The sequence below is a fragment of the Parambassis ranga genome, chromosome 16 (genome assembly GCF_900634625.1).
Source record: "Parambassis ranga chromosome 16, fParRan2.1, whole genome shotgun sequence".
In the NCBI taxonomy this organism is placed as follows: domain Eukaryota; kingdom Metazoa; phylum Chordata; class Actinopteri; family Ambassidae; genus Parambassis; species Parambassis ranga.
The window spans coordinates 18,469,921-18,482,222 of record NC_041036.1 but is presented as its reverse complement, the minus strand read 5'-3'; the positions used below and the strand labels follow the sequence as shown (position 1 = coordinate 18,482,222).

General features: G+C 40.7%; 2 protein-coding genes across 2 annotated transcripts; both read left to right on the top strand.

The window, feature by feature from the left end:
• Positions 1-598: 598 nt before the first annotated feature.
• Positions 599-5,508, top strand: LOC114448103 (sialic acid-binding Ig-like lectin 5). Its single transcript, XM_028424825.1, has 10 exons — positions 599-650; positions 1,160-1,230; positions 2,005-2,403; positions 2,588-2,866; positions 2,942-3,220; positions 3,644-3,901; positions 4,031-4,306; positions 4,448-4,559; positions 4,648-4,717; positions 5,059-5,508. The coding sequence occupies exons 2-10, from the start codon at positions 1,176-1,178 to the stop codon at positions 5,455-5,457; spliced, it is 2,127 nt and encodes a 708-aa protein (XP_028280626.1). The 5' UTR covers positions 599-650; positions 1,160-1,175; the 3' UTR covers positions 5,458-5,508.
• Positions 5,509-8,493: 2,985 nt separating this feature from the next.
• On the top strand, positions 8,494-10,310 carry LOC114448418 (vascular cell adhesion protein 1-like). Its single transcript, XM_028425337.1, has 5 exons — positions 8,494-8,736; positions 8,921-9,199; positions 9,275-9,553; positions 9,949-10,206; positions 10,300-10,310. The coding sequence occupies exons 1-5, from the start codon at positions 8,625-8,627 to the stop codon at positions 10,308-10,310; spliced, it is 939 nt and encodes a 312-aa protein (XP_028281138.1). The 5' UTR covers positions 8,494-8,624.
• The last annotated feature ends 1,992 nt before the right edge of the window (positions 10,311-12,302 follow it).

Below are 12,302 nucleotides of genomic sequence, written 5' to 3'. Positions count from 1 at the left end.
CAGCAGACATCAACACCAGTGTTACAGAGACAGTTTTGGTCTCTGTTGATTAGTTCCTTTTTGGTGACAACTGTACAGGGGAGGGTTTTTGTATGTATTTATATTAATTTTAAAACCTCTTTTCTTTTAGGTTTACCTTCACCTGTGCTCACTATAGGGGATACATGAAGGATTACAACTAAAGTGGAAACAGGCATGTAGCATGTTAGATTTATAATGTTATCTTACTTCCCCCTGATGTCCTAATGCTGGTCAGTCAGGCCGCAGGTTGATCACCATCTAGTTAAAAATTACTCAACGTATGAGCAACAAGTCATCACACACTGGCACTGATACCATTTAAGACCAACAAACACCAGCTGTACAAACACTGTGACGAAGTAAATAAAAACTTGTCATGAAAGTATTTGTATTCAAATAAACATATCTATTTATACATTTGTAAAACATTTGATAGCAAAGGTTGTAAATAAATAAATAAGAATTTAAGTTAGATAGATAGATCACGATCATAATGTGGAAGTCAAAGAAAAGCATAGTTTTGTAAATTGAAAGACTTCCCTAAATTTATCACAAAAAGGGGAAGGAACATTTAGCAGCCATCAGAGGAGATCGTTGGTCTGCAGCAGAGTGCAGGACAGCAGATAGAGGTAAAAACATAACTGTTACCATTTCTTGTGGGAAAGATTCAAAGATTTAGAGCGTTTATTGTCAAATGCACAGTGAGCAAGCAGGTTTCCTTGTACAATGAATTTCTTTCTTTGCTGTCTAGACTGAATGGCATGAACATTTACAGTATATAAAAGTCGAATAATTTAACAACTGGGCAATTAACAAAGATTGCATTTAAGAAAGAACATTCAAAAATAAACATACAATATAAACTATGAATAAATGAGAGAATGTCAGGGGAGAGAAACAGTATGACACGTGTGCAGTTGTTGCATATGAAGGTGCATGAACAGTAAACAATATTACAGTTGGTGTGCTACTGAAAAATGTAAACAGTCTGAGCAAGGGTCCATTGTTACAGACTCCTGTCAGCTGTCGAGGAGAGGGAAAGAAAGAGTTAATGAGTCAAAGACTTTAAAGTGTCAGCTACATGATGTGTGGAGATACTGAAGTGTCTTTTTGACGTCTGACTTTAATTCACTTCCAGTCTGCTCTGGATCAGGATGTTTCTTCTCCTTTGGACCCCTGTGCTCTTGTGTGAGATCAGTGCTGACACAGGTATGTGACCGTCAAGACGCAAACATCAGAACTGTTGTTGTGACACTGAACATCCTTCAGAATGTGTTTTTTCTCTCCACACATTCACACCTTTCACAAAAGAAATCCTAAATTTAATCAATGGTTTTAACTGGAACAAACCAAAGCACAGGGAATCCAATATAACCATGGGGCTGGAAGACACAGGAGAACATAAAAACAGAGCACAGAACCTCACAGTGACAAAACAGAGATCTCACAGGGTACAAGCAAGACAAAGAGACACAAGCAAAGGGGAGGACAAGACACAAGTGAACACAATCAGGGGAGGGCAGACAATCACACAAAGCGGGAAGACACAAGAGGAAGTAAAACATGTGGGAAAACACAAGGAAGACGAGACTATTGAAATAAAACAGGAAGCAAGACTAAACCACAGGAAACATAACACAGACACGGGACAATTACACACATCATGAAACGAATCATACCAAGATAACCAAGAAGTGAGGGGTTAATTCACAAAACACAAGAAATAATAAAGAAACAAAGGGTTAAATCAGAAGCAAAAAGCAGGATAACAAAGAAACAGTGAAAACACACCATAACAAATCAGATCGCACTAAGATAACTTTAAAATGAAATTACAAAACAAAACAGAATCATGACAGATGTTGTTGTCATCTAATGCTAATAACAACAAAACTGCCACTAGCCTTTTGTCTTCACTTGTTAAATGTCATTGTGTCCTCTTAAAGACTGTCTCTGTCTGTGTCTCCTTGTTTACATGAACAGGTGCTTCAGTTTGGGGACAACAGCACTGTCAACAAGAAGGATACTGTGTCACTCTCAGTGAGGGCGAACTAACAGCAGAGGCTGGACTCTGTGTTGTGATACCGTGTTCTTTCACCACCATCTTTACACCCACACATGTCATTTGGTACAAATGTGAAACAGCTGAACAAAAAAGATGTGATTCTAACAGAATATTTCACACCTACAAGAGTCAATCAGTTCAGTCTGAGTTCAGAGGTCGAGTGTCACTTTTGGAGCCTGATGTGAGTCAGAGAAACTGCAGCATCATGATTAATGATCTCAGAGAGTCTGATTCTGGATTTTATCAGCTCAGAGTTGAAGGTTTCAAACAGAGTGATGCATTTACCTTCACTTCAAAAGCAGCTGTCACTGTTAAAGGTATGAAAAGTTATTTATAATCTTGATGAATCATAAAGTAACTTTTGTCATTGATGGTCCTCTGTTTGCAGACAGTAGGAGCTGCAGCAGTTAAAGCTAACACTTATTGTTTCATTGAAATGTTTATTGAATGCTGACCTTCAGACTGTCCACCTGATCCTACTCTGCTCTGTGTTTCCATCAGGTCTGAGTCAGAAGCCCACAGTGGTGATTCCTCCACTGACAGCAGGACAGCAGAGCACCCTGACCTGCACTGCTCCTGGTCTCTGCTCTGGATCTGCTCCTGACATCACCTGGTCATGGAGAGGAAAAACCACTGCCTATAAGAGTGAAGAGACACAGAGACACACCTCGGCTTTGACCTTTAACCCTTTACCTAAACACCACAGCACCAGTGTCACCTGTACGGTCAGCTTCAGAGGTGACATAACTACAGAGGAGACTCAGACTGTGAACGTGAGCTGTGAGTACTACAGTGTTTGTACAGTGTGTCTGCAGGCTGTCTGGAAGCTACATACTGTGTGTGTATGTCTTATAGATGTGAAGGAAGTTCAAATCACAGGGAGCAGAAAAGTGACTGAGGGTGAGACTCTGAGTCTGAATTGCAGTGTTGAAAGTTTCCCTCCATCACTCATCACATGGGCTAAAATGAATGAAAGTGATCTGCAGGAAGACACTGACACCTTCACACAGGACCAAAGAACAGGAGCTTTGTCCATCTATAATGTGACTGCAGAAGATTCTGGACAGTACGTGTGCACAGCTACACACCTGAACAAGACCCACAAGATGAGAAACGTCACTGTAACAGTGATATGTGAGTACACAACCCTCTGCTTTTAACAAACCAGAACAGTACTGTGGCCTTTTCTTTTCAGAGGTCAGGTCATTAAACTGAATAGGCCTACTTTCAAATATGTTGGAACTTTTTTTTACTTTGCTGCCCTCCAGTGGTTGTAAAATTAATGACAGTGCACAGTTATTTTCAGAGTTCCTGTTTTTACAGAGAATGCCAACAAGGGGTAATTGATATAGAAACAGTCATATTTAGAAACTCTTTCAGTGTAACCTCTCCTACATGTACAGACTTTGTTCAGATCTTTTATTTGTTGAATATTGTGTCAGAAAGTGAGACACAGTGCTGATGATGTCGGTATCACTTTTACTTTTTATTTGATTTTCCTCCTTTATTTACTGTTTAAATATTGTTAAATGAACTAAAACACTGAAATGTTCACAGACATCAGGAAACCTCAGATCAGCGGCTCTACAGCTGTTAATGAGGGAGATGTTCTGAGTCTGACCTGCAGTGCTGAAAGTTTCCCTCCATCAGTTATTATGTGGACTAAACTTAGTTCTAACACAACCCTGCACAACGGCCCTGGATCAGCTACACTAGTCATCCCTAATGTGACAGCAGAGCATTCAGGACAGTACATCTGCACAGCAAACCATCTGAACACCACCCTGACAGAAAGAGTCACTGTAACAGTGACATGTAAGTACATGTATATTAACACTGCTCACAGATGTTTAAATATCTTTCTATGCTGCAAACCTTTACCTTGCACCTTCATGCCATTCACCATTTTGAGTTGACACACTGTGTTCTGGTATGTATCTGCAGGGATCACAGAGATCCAGACTGGCTCTGTGTGTGAGCTTCAGTCAGATGTCCTGACCTGTTGGTGTGTCAGTGAGGGGTTTCCTTTACCCACCTTCAAATGGCCGCTGCTGGAGGACCACACTCAGTACTCTGTCGTGACCTCTGTGTCAAAGCAGACAGTCAACAGCACTGTTACTGTGAGAAACCATGGTAACACTGCTGTTGAATGTGTGGCCAGTAATGAGAACAGAGAAGTAAAAGCAAACCTCACCATTCAGACAAAGTTGCCTGAGGCCGGTACGTCCTCTCATCTTCAGCACTTCTGCTACTTTTTACCACTTTATGGTATTTTTAGTATCTCTGTTTTATCCTCTGTAGTCAACCAGTGTACAAGTTATTACAAATACAACCCTGTATTTTTCATCTTTCTGATTGCAGGTAAATCAGAAGAAATCTTCCAAACTGCTTCAAGGCTGGAAGTCATCATTGCGTTTTTAATTGGAGTCGTTCTGTCAGCAGTTGTTTGCTGTTTGGCTATAAAATGCCACAGGTATGCTGTTGTTTTAATTCATTGTTTTGTGGATTATATTTCTAAACATACATTTACATTGTTGCTGCACAAATATATTTTTCTCCAGAAACAAACAGAAAAAGTCTGAAAATGTGGATGAGACTATGGAGATGATAATCCCACAAGGCAACATGCTGGTATGTGTGTTCATATGTTTATATAGCTACTTCTGCTTAAGCAGCCGTCATCAGTTCATTAGACGATCCTTCAGTGTGGCTGAGAACACACATGGTTACACACTACTGAAACAATGTTGTCACCTTCTAATGTGGTCTGACCAGTTCAGTCTCAGTCTGTCCACAATGCAATTTCACAATTTTATTAAAAGGTTCTTAACATCAATTTGTTGGTTGCAGTATCTTTGAGTTCCTTCCTTCAAGCTGATGAATCAGGGGTTGGCAGTGATGTAAATATATTAGACATTTCACAGTTAATGTGCACATTCTTGGACTTGTATCATCTTCTGTGTACCTGACAGGTACATGAGAATGGAGCTGTGGACAGAGGGACGACAGACACTGAACTGAACAGTGGCCCAAAAGATGTGGAGTACGCCAGCATTGACTTCTCCCTGCTGAAAAGGATGAGACCCAGCGAGGTGGCAAGGAGGAAGCAAGAGAGCACAGAGACGGAGTACTCTGAAGTAAAGAGGCAGGTAAGAGAGGAAAAGAAAGAGGATGCTGGAGAGGAAGGAGAAACATTGGAGAGGAAAGAGGAGGAGGTGATGGTGGAGGAGGATGAGGAGACCAGACATTGTGTCTCAGAAGAAGAGAACAGAGGGGACGAGGCCGTGTACTCTAATGTGAAGGAAATCATGTACAATAAGGACTGTGTGGATCGATGTGATGGACTGATGATGGAGCGTCATTGTGATTAATGAGTAACAGTCCTCTCTACCATCTGGCTGGGACTTGCACTATAGTCAGTGTGCTGTAAGCTCTTGAACGCAGCTTTATTCTTTTCATAGCTCTAATGTCCAGGTAGTTGACATGTTTGGTGCTTGTAAAGAAGTTATAATGGTACATATTGTAAACTACAAGCTGATTTTTTGTTCTTTAGTTTTGTGTATAAAGTATTTGCTGTGTGTTTAGTGAGTGCTCTTATGTGCTCTGCTCAGTGTTTTGTACAGTATGAATGAGGAAATGAGAGGGCATGTCAGACAGCTCAGATCTAATCTTAACAGTAATCTTAACTCAAAATGTGAACAGGAAGCCTTCAGACATGAGGCTGTGATGCCTTTTTAGTGGATGTTTAAATGAAGAATCATGTGAGCAACTTTTCTTAGAACTCATGCTGTTCCAGATACATGAAGCTATTTTAAAGAGGATGCAAGAAGCTGAAGTTGTCAATACGTGCAGCATAAATGTTTCCATCGCATCCACTGTATTCAAATGGTACTACAAACACAAACACACATACAAATGCAGCTGGAAAAATATGCTGATATGTTGCATTGGAAAGTTTTCTACACAAAGATGTAAATAGCGGTCAACATACAGAGATAATTTGGTGTGAACAGGAAGTAACCAGAGACACTGTGAGTGATTCCATATTAGGCCATGTGTGACTTCTGTGATGCTGAAACCAGAAAGTAGCCTTCACTGTACAGCAACAATAAAAATCATTGATTATTGTTATGAATGTATCATACACATTGCTGAGTTGCTATCAGGATGAGACATAGTTACAGAGAGAGCTGTTTAAAGGGCTAATCCACCATTTAACAGAGACCCCAGACCCTGCTGTACACCTGTGAGTTTTATTTTTAGGATGACTGCCTCTGGCTGAAAATTGATTTTCCATACTCTCACTGTTTGATCAATGTATGTAAATACTATTTGAATTGTGCCTACAAAGTGAAGCAGTCTTGACGGAAGTCATAATGTCTGTCAGTGTTTTATTATTCAGAGAAATGTAGTTAACACCTTTGCATTAAAGACAGAGGAAGTACAGAGACAAGGAAGAGTCAGTTTAAAACAGAGACTCAAGAATCAAGAGTCAAGAGCAGCTCGTGGCTTAGGCACACAGTTGGACACAAAATTAAAAAAAGAGACATGCTTAAAATATACCTAGATTAATATAAAATAGAATAAAGAATAAAAAGAGTAAAACTAACAGTGCAAATGAAATTTTCAAAGTGAACAGTATGAATATATAGTACAAAATGCAGGGTATTTGTCAGGGTTTGTGAGGGTGAAGCAGACACAGATGCAGAATCACAAAGTGGTCACGTGGCAAAACAAAGTCTTTATTACAGGCCAGGAGGGCAAAGTCCAAAGTACTAAAACACAAAATCACTCTAGATGTGGAAAAACTCACCGAGGCAAAAAACAAAGTCCCTTAACAAAGAATAATGGGAGACAGGTTGAAAAAGCATGGCATGGCAAAGTAATCTAGGATGAACGATGAAACACACACACCACGAATGATGAGACAAACTGGCAGGGAGTGCAGGGAAGACAAAGACTAAATACACAAGGGCCCGGGAAGACAACGAGACACAGGTGACACATGAGGGCAGGGCATGTAATCAAACAAGGAGGGGAACCACAGGAAGTAAAACTCAAGTAAAAGACAATGCACTGGGGGGACAGGACTACCAAAGTAAAACAGGAAGCACAAGACAAGACAAACAAGACACAAGAACTAAACAAAAACCCAGAGAAACAAAACACTAGAACTACAGGAAAATAACAATAACTAAACACAGATTAAACTAAAAACCCAAAACAATAAAACAAAACCAGAAATAACACCAGGTCGTGACAGTGTTAATGCTTCAAAGTGCAGAGTGTCTGTGTGCAGAGGTTAATGCTCAGTCTTTGGGTGGGTGGGATGTGTATGGGGAAATGGGGTGATGGATTTCACAGCTCTGGGGAAGAGGCTGTGTTTTCCCACAGAACCACTGGCTCTACAGTTAATACTGTGATGCTGCACAGTGCTGCCAGCCTGAAGCTCTGCCATGTTTGCACTCTCTGTAGTTAAGTTTAAAGATGCAGGCCTGTTAGAGACATATTCTGATAATCATACTGATAACATGGTGTGAAAAAGAAGCTATAAAAGACACTGAATGCAGCTGTATCACATAAGGCAACATGACAATGTGTGACTTCCCTGATGCTGAAACCAGAGCTGAATCAATAAAAGGCATCAATAAGTTGTATTGAAAAAACATTATATCAAAATATAGCTCTGTTGTTATCAAGCAGCCTTAAAAGAATACTGGCTGTTTTAATAGCTACTTTATCCACCACTTAAAAAGTTCTACTTTTCTTTGCAGTCATTCTGTGATTGGTTGTTGATGATGGCTGAAGAAGACTTCCTCTTCACACATACAGATGCAGCCTGACAAATATGCTCATATGTTTCATTTGAAAGGACTCAACCTGAAAAGTGGCAGCAGCATTTATTCAGAATATACACACACAGATACATTTTAGAGTGGAATCTGTTCTGAATCAGGATGTTTCTTCTCATTTGGACGACTGTGTTCCTGTCTGGGATCAGTGCTGACACAGGTATGTGACTGTATGTAACTCAGTTTCTTAGAAAAAAGTTTTATTTTTCAGTCCTTCATATGACATTTTATGAGGATGATCAGCTACTCTGTGTTTGCTTTAATGTTAATTTAACACATGAATATGAAATATGTAAATCCTGAAATGTGATCCTTGTAAATAAGAAGCTGATAGATACCATTGTGTCCTCTTAAAGACTGTCTCTGTCTCTGTCTGTGTCTCCTTGTTTACATGAACAGGTGCTTCAGTTTGGGGACAACAGCACTGTCCACAGCAAGGATACTGTGTCACTCTCAGTGAGGGAGAACTAACAGCAGAGGCTGGACTCTGTGTTGTGATACTGTGTTCTTTCACCACCATCTTTACACCCACACATGTCATTTGGTCCAAATGTGAAACAGCTGAAGAAACATTATGGGATTCTAACAGAATATTTCACACCGACAAGAGTCAATCAGTTCAGCCTGAGTTCAGAGGTCGAGTGTCACTTTTGGAGCCTGATGTGAGTCAGAGAAACTGCAGCATCATGATTAATGATCTCAGAGAGTCTGATTCTGGATTTTATCAGCTCAGAGTTGAAGGTTCCAAACAGAGTGATGCATTTACCTTCATTTCAAAAGCACCTGTCACTGTTAAAGGTAAGAAAAGTTATTCATAATCTTGATGAATCATAAAGTAACTTTTGTCATTGATGGTCCTCTGTTTGCAGACAGTAGGAGCTGCAGCAGTTAAAGCTAACACTTATTGTTTCATTGAAATGTTTATTGAATGCTGACCTTCAGACTGTCCACCTGATCCCACTCTGCTCTGTGTTTCCATCAGGTCTGAGTCAGAAGCCCACAGTGGTGATTCCTCCACTGACAGCAGGACAGCAGAGCACCCTGACCTGCACTGCTCCTGGTCTCTGCTCTGGATCTGCTCCTGACATCACCTGGTCATGGAGAGGAAAAACCACTGCCTATAAGAGTGAAGAGACACAGAGACACACCTCTACTTTGACCTTTAACCCTTTACCTAAACACCACAGCACCAGTGTCACCTGTACGGTCAGCTTCAGAGGTGACATAACTACAGAGGAGACTCAGACTGTGAACGTGAGCTGTGAGTACTACAGTGTTTGTACAGTGTGTCTGCAGGCTGTCTGGAAGCTACATACTGTGTGTTTCTGTCTTATAGATGTGAAGGAAGTTCAAATCACAGGGAGCAGAAAAGTGACTGAGGGTGAGACTCTGAGTCTGACCTGCAGTGTTGAAAGTTTCCCTCCATCACTCATCACATGGGCTAAAATGTCTGAAAGTGATCTGCAGGAAGACACTGACACCTTCACACAGGACCAAAGAACAGGAGCTTTGTCCATCTATAATGTGACTGCAGAAGATTCTGGACAGTACGTGTGCACAGCTACACACCTGAACAAGACCCACAAGATGAGAAACGTCACTGTAACAGTGATATGTGAGTACACAACCCTCTGCTTTTAACAAACCAAAACAGTACTGTGGCCTTTTCTTTTCAGAGGTCAGGTCATTAAACCGAATAGTAGTAGTAGTACCAGTGGTTGTAAAAATAATGACACAGAGTGCACAGAGTTATTTTCAGAGTTCCTGTTTTTACAGAGAATGCCAACAAGGGGTAATTGATACAGAAACAGTCATATTTAGAAACTCTTTCAGTGCAACCTCTCCTACATGTACAGACTTTGTTCAGATCTTTTATTTGTTGAATATTGTGTCAGAAAGTGAGACACAGTGCTGATGATGTCGGTATCACTTTTACTTTTTATTTGATTTTCCTCCTTTATTTACTGTTTAAATATTTTTAAATGAACTAAAACACTGAAATGTTCACAGACATCAGGAAACCTCAGATCACCGGCTGTACATCTGTTAATGAGGGAGATGTTCTGAGTCTGACCTGCAGTGCTGAAAGTTTCCCTCCATCAGTTATTATGTGGACTAAACTTAGTTCTAACACAATCCTGCACAACGGCACTGGATCAGCTACACTAGTCATCCCTAATGTGACAGCAGAGCATTCAGGACAGTACATCTGCACAGCAAACCATCTGACCACCACCCTGACAGAAAGAGTCACTGTAACAGTGACATGTAAGTACACAACTTTGTATATTAAAAAACAAACAACTTCTGTCAAACAGGGATACAGAAGTATAGATGGAGACTGGAACTCCCTTTTTTTAGTGTGTTCATGAAATTCAGAGTTTGTTTTACATGGATCACAGAGATCCAGACTGGCTCTGTGTGTGAGCTTCAGTCAGATGTCCTGACCTGTTGGTGTATCTGTATTTTTAGTACCTGGATCTTTCTATTCTGTATTATATGTAAGCTTTTATATCTAATATCTGTAACACATCTGGTCTTCCATTAGATGCTGGACCTCAGCGTGGAGTCCTTCCCTGGATTGTTGCTGGTGTGTCTCTCACTGTGAATGTTCTCTGCATCATCTGCATATGGAGTCTTTGGTATGTTACTGTTTGTGTGTTTAATGTGTCGAAGCCTTTAATGCACTGGACACTTTTAAATAACAATAATAACAATGTTGTTTCTCCTCTTTGTAGGAACACAAGAAAAAAGGTCAAACCAAATCAAGAGGACAGAGTGTACATGTCAATACAGAAAGCAGAGACATCAGAGTATGAGGTCATCACCCCATATCAGACATGAAGGTGGACGATTGTTAATGATACTTTGGCAGCATCATTCAGTTTCTAGTCTGTTATACTTTAACATGTAATATCTGCGTGTGTTATTCCTGCAGTAATTAGCACCTCTTTGTTCATCTTTTTATTATTAGTTTTTTATATTGCATTGAAAATATGCTACTTTTCTTTAATTAAACAACAACTCAAGCAACCACTGTTCTATCTATCTATCTTCATGGCAAAAATAAAGATTCTGAAAAGACTGTGAATGATTGTTATTGTAAATAAAGACACAGCAGATGCTTGTCTGACACATGCAAGCATGTATTGCATTAAAGTGCATTACTCAGCAAAATACAATGTACTTCCAGTCTCCTGATTGTACCATTAGTGTGACACTGAAGGGGGCAACCTCGTAACATCTCCCCTTTTATAGTCATCTGTTACAACAAATATAACTATATATAACTTATAATTCAACATAACTTATGATAACTAACTTATATAGAATAGAATTTCAGTGCATTTTCAGATTTTACAAATTCAGTCTGATTGGCATTTTCACCAGCATACCACTACTGGTCCTGTACTGCCCTGTATCTGGGGAGTATGAAGCAGGCTGTTCAACCTGCTCCCCTTCCACTCGTCTGTACACAGTCCCTTCTACATTCACTAGGTATGACCTCAGGCCCACCTGTTGGAGGCACACACCTTTTCTCCACCTGCCTGTTCGGTCTCCTGCCAGCGGCTGCATCAGAATACGCTGGCCTACATTCAGTTCTGGCAGATTTCTGGCTGATCTGTCATACTGGAACTTTGCTTTCTAAAGTTTAGCTCAGATTTTTTCTGCGACACCTGGAACACACGACACAAACAGTGAGTCAGCGACAGGGAGTGGAGATTTAAGCCTACAGGCCAAATGTCTGTGTGAGGGACTACTGTGCATGTCATCTGTAGTGGTATTCCTCCACTGCAGTATAGCCAACCAGGGATCAGTACCTGCGCTGGCCGTTTTTTAGACTTGGGGTGTCTCAGAGATGACATGACATGTTCAAATTCCCATTCTTTTGTAAATTTCCTAAATGTCTCATTGTCGAACTGGATGTGTGGGGATTGTGTGTGACATCATTGTTCCCTGCTGCAGTTTGTGTGAGTATCCGTTGCATGCTGAGCACTGGCTGACAAAGTCTTTTATCTCACCCTGCATATTGGGCCAGTATAATGTGTCCCTGGCCTGCCTGTAGCATGCATCACCCCCAATGTGACTTACGCTGACATGTTTCAGCATTTCTAGGCGTAACGATCATGGAATGATTATTCTCTGACTTCTGAAGAGCACATCATCCTGTGCACTGATCTCATCCCTGACGGACCAGTACTCCCTGATAGCTAAGAGGGTCTCTTCCTTGTGCTCCGGCCACCCCTGCAGGACTGCTGTTTTCAACATCTGGAGGCTGTTGTCCTCCTCTGTGTGTTTCCTTATCTGTGTAAGGCGTTGGCTAGTGGCATTCAGGTAGTCAGCTTGATACATTCTGTGATATC

Coding starts and splice junctions, on each gene's coding strand:
- LOC114448103 (XM_028424825.1), top strand. CDS start 1,176: ATGTTTCTTCTCCTTTGGACCCCTGTGCTCTTGTGTGAGATCAGTGCT. Junction 2,404..2,587: donor AGCAGCTGTCACTGTTAAAG/GTATGAAAAGTT, acceptor TGTTTCCATCAG/GTCTGAGTCAGAAGCCCACA. Junction 4,718..5,058: donor TCCCACAAGGCAACATGCTG/GTATGTGTGTTC, acceptor TGTACCTGACAG/GTACATGAGAATGGAGCTGT.
- LOC114448418 (XM_028425337.1), top strand. CDS start 8,625: ATGATTAATGATCTCAGAGAGTCTGATTCTGGATTTTATCAGCTCAGA. Junction 8,737..8,920: donor AGCACCTGTCACTGTTAAAG/GTAAGAAAAGTT, acceptor TGTTTCCATCAG/GTCTGAGTCAGAAGCCCACA. Junction 9,200..9,274: donor TCAGACTGTGAACGTGAGCT/GTGAGTACTACA, acceptor TCTGTCTTATAG/ATGTGAAGGAAGTTCAAATC.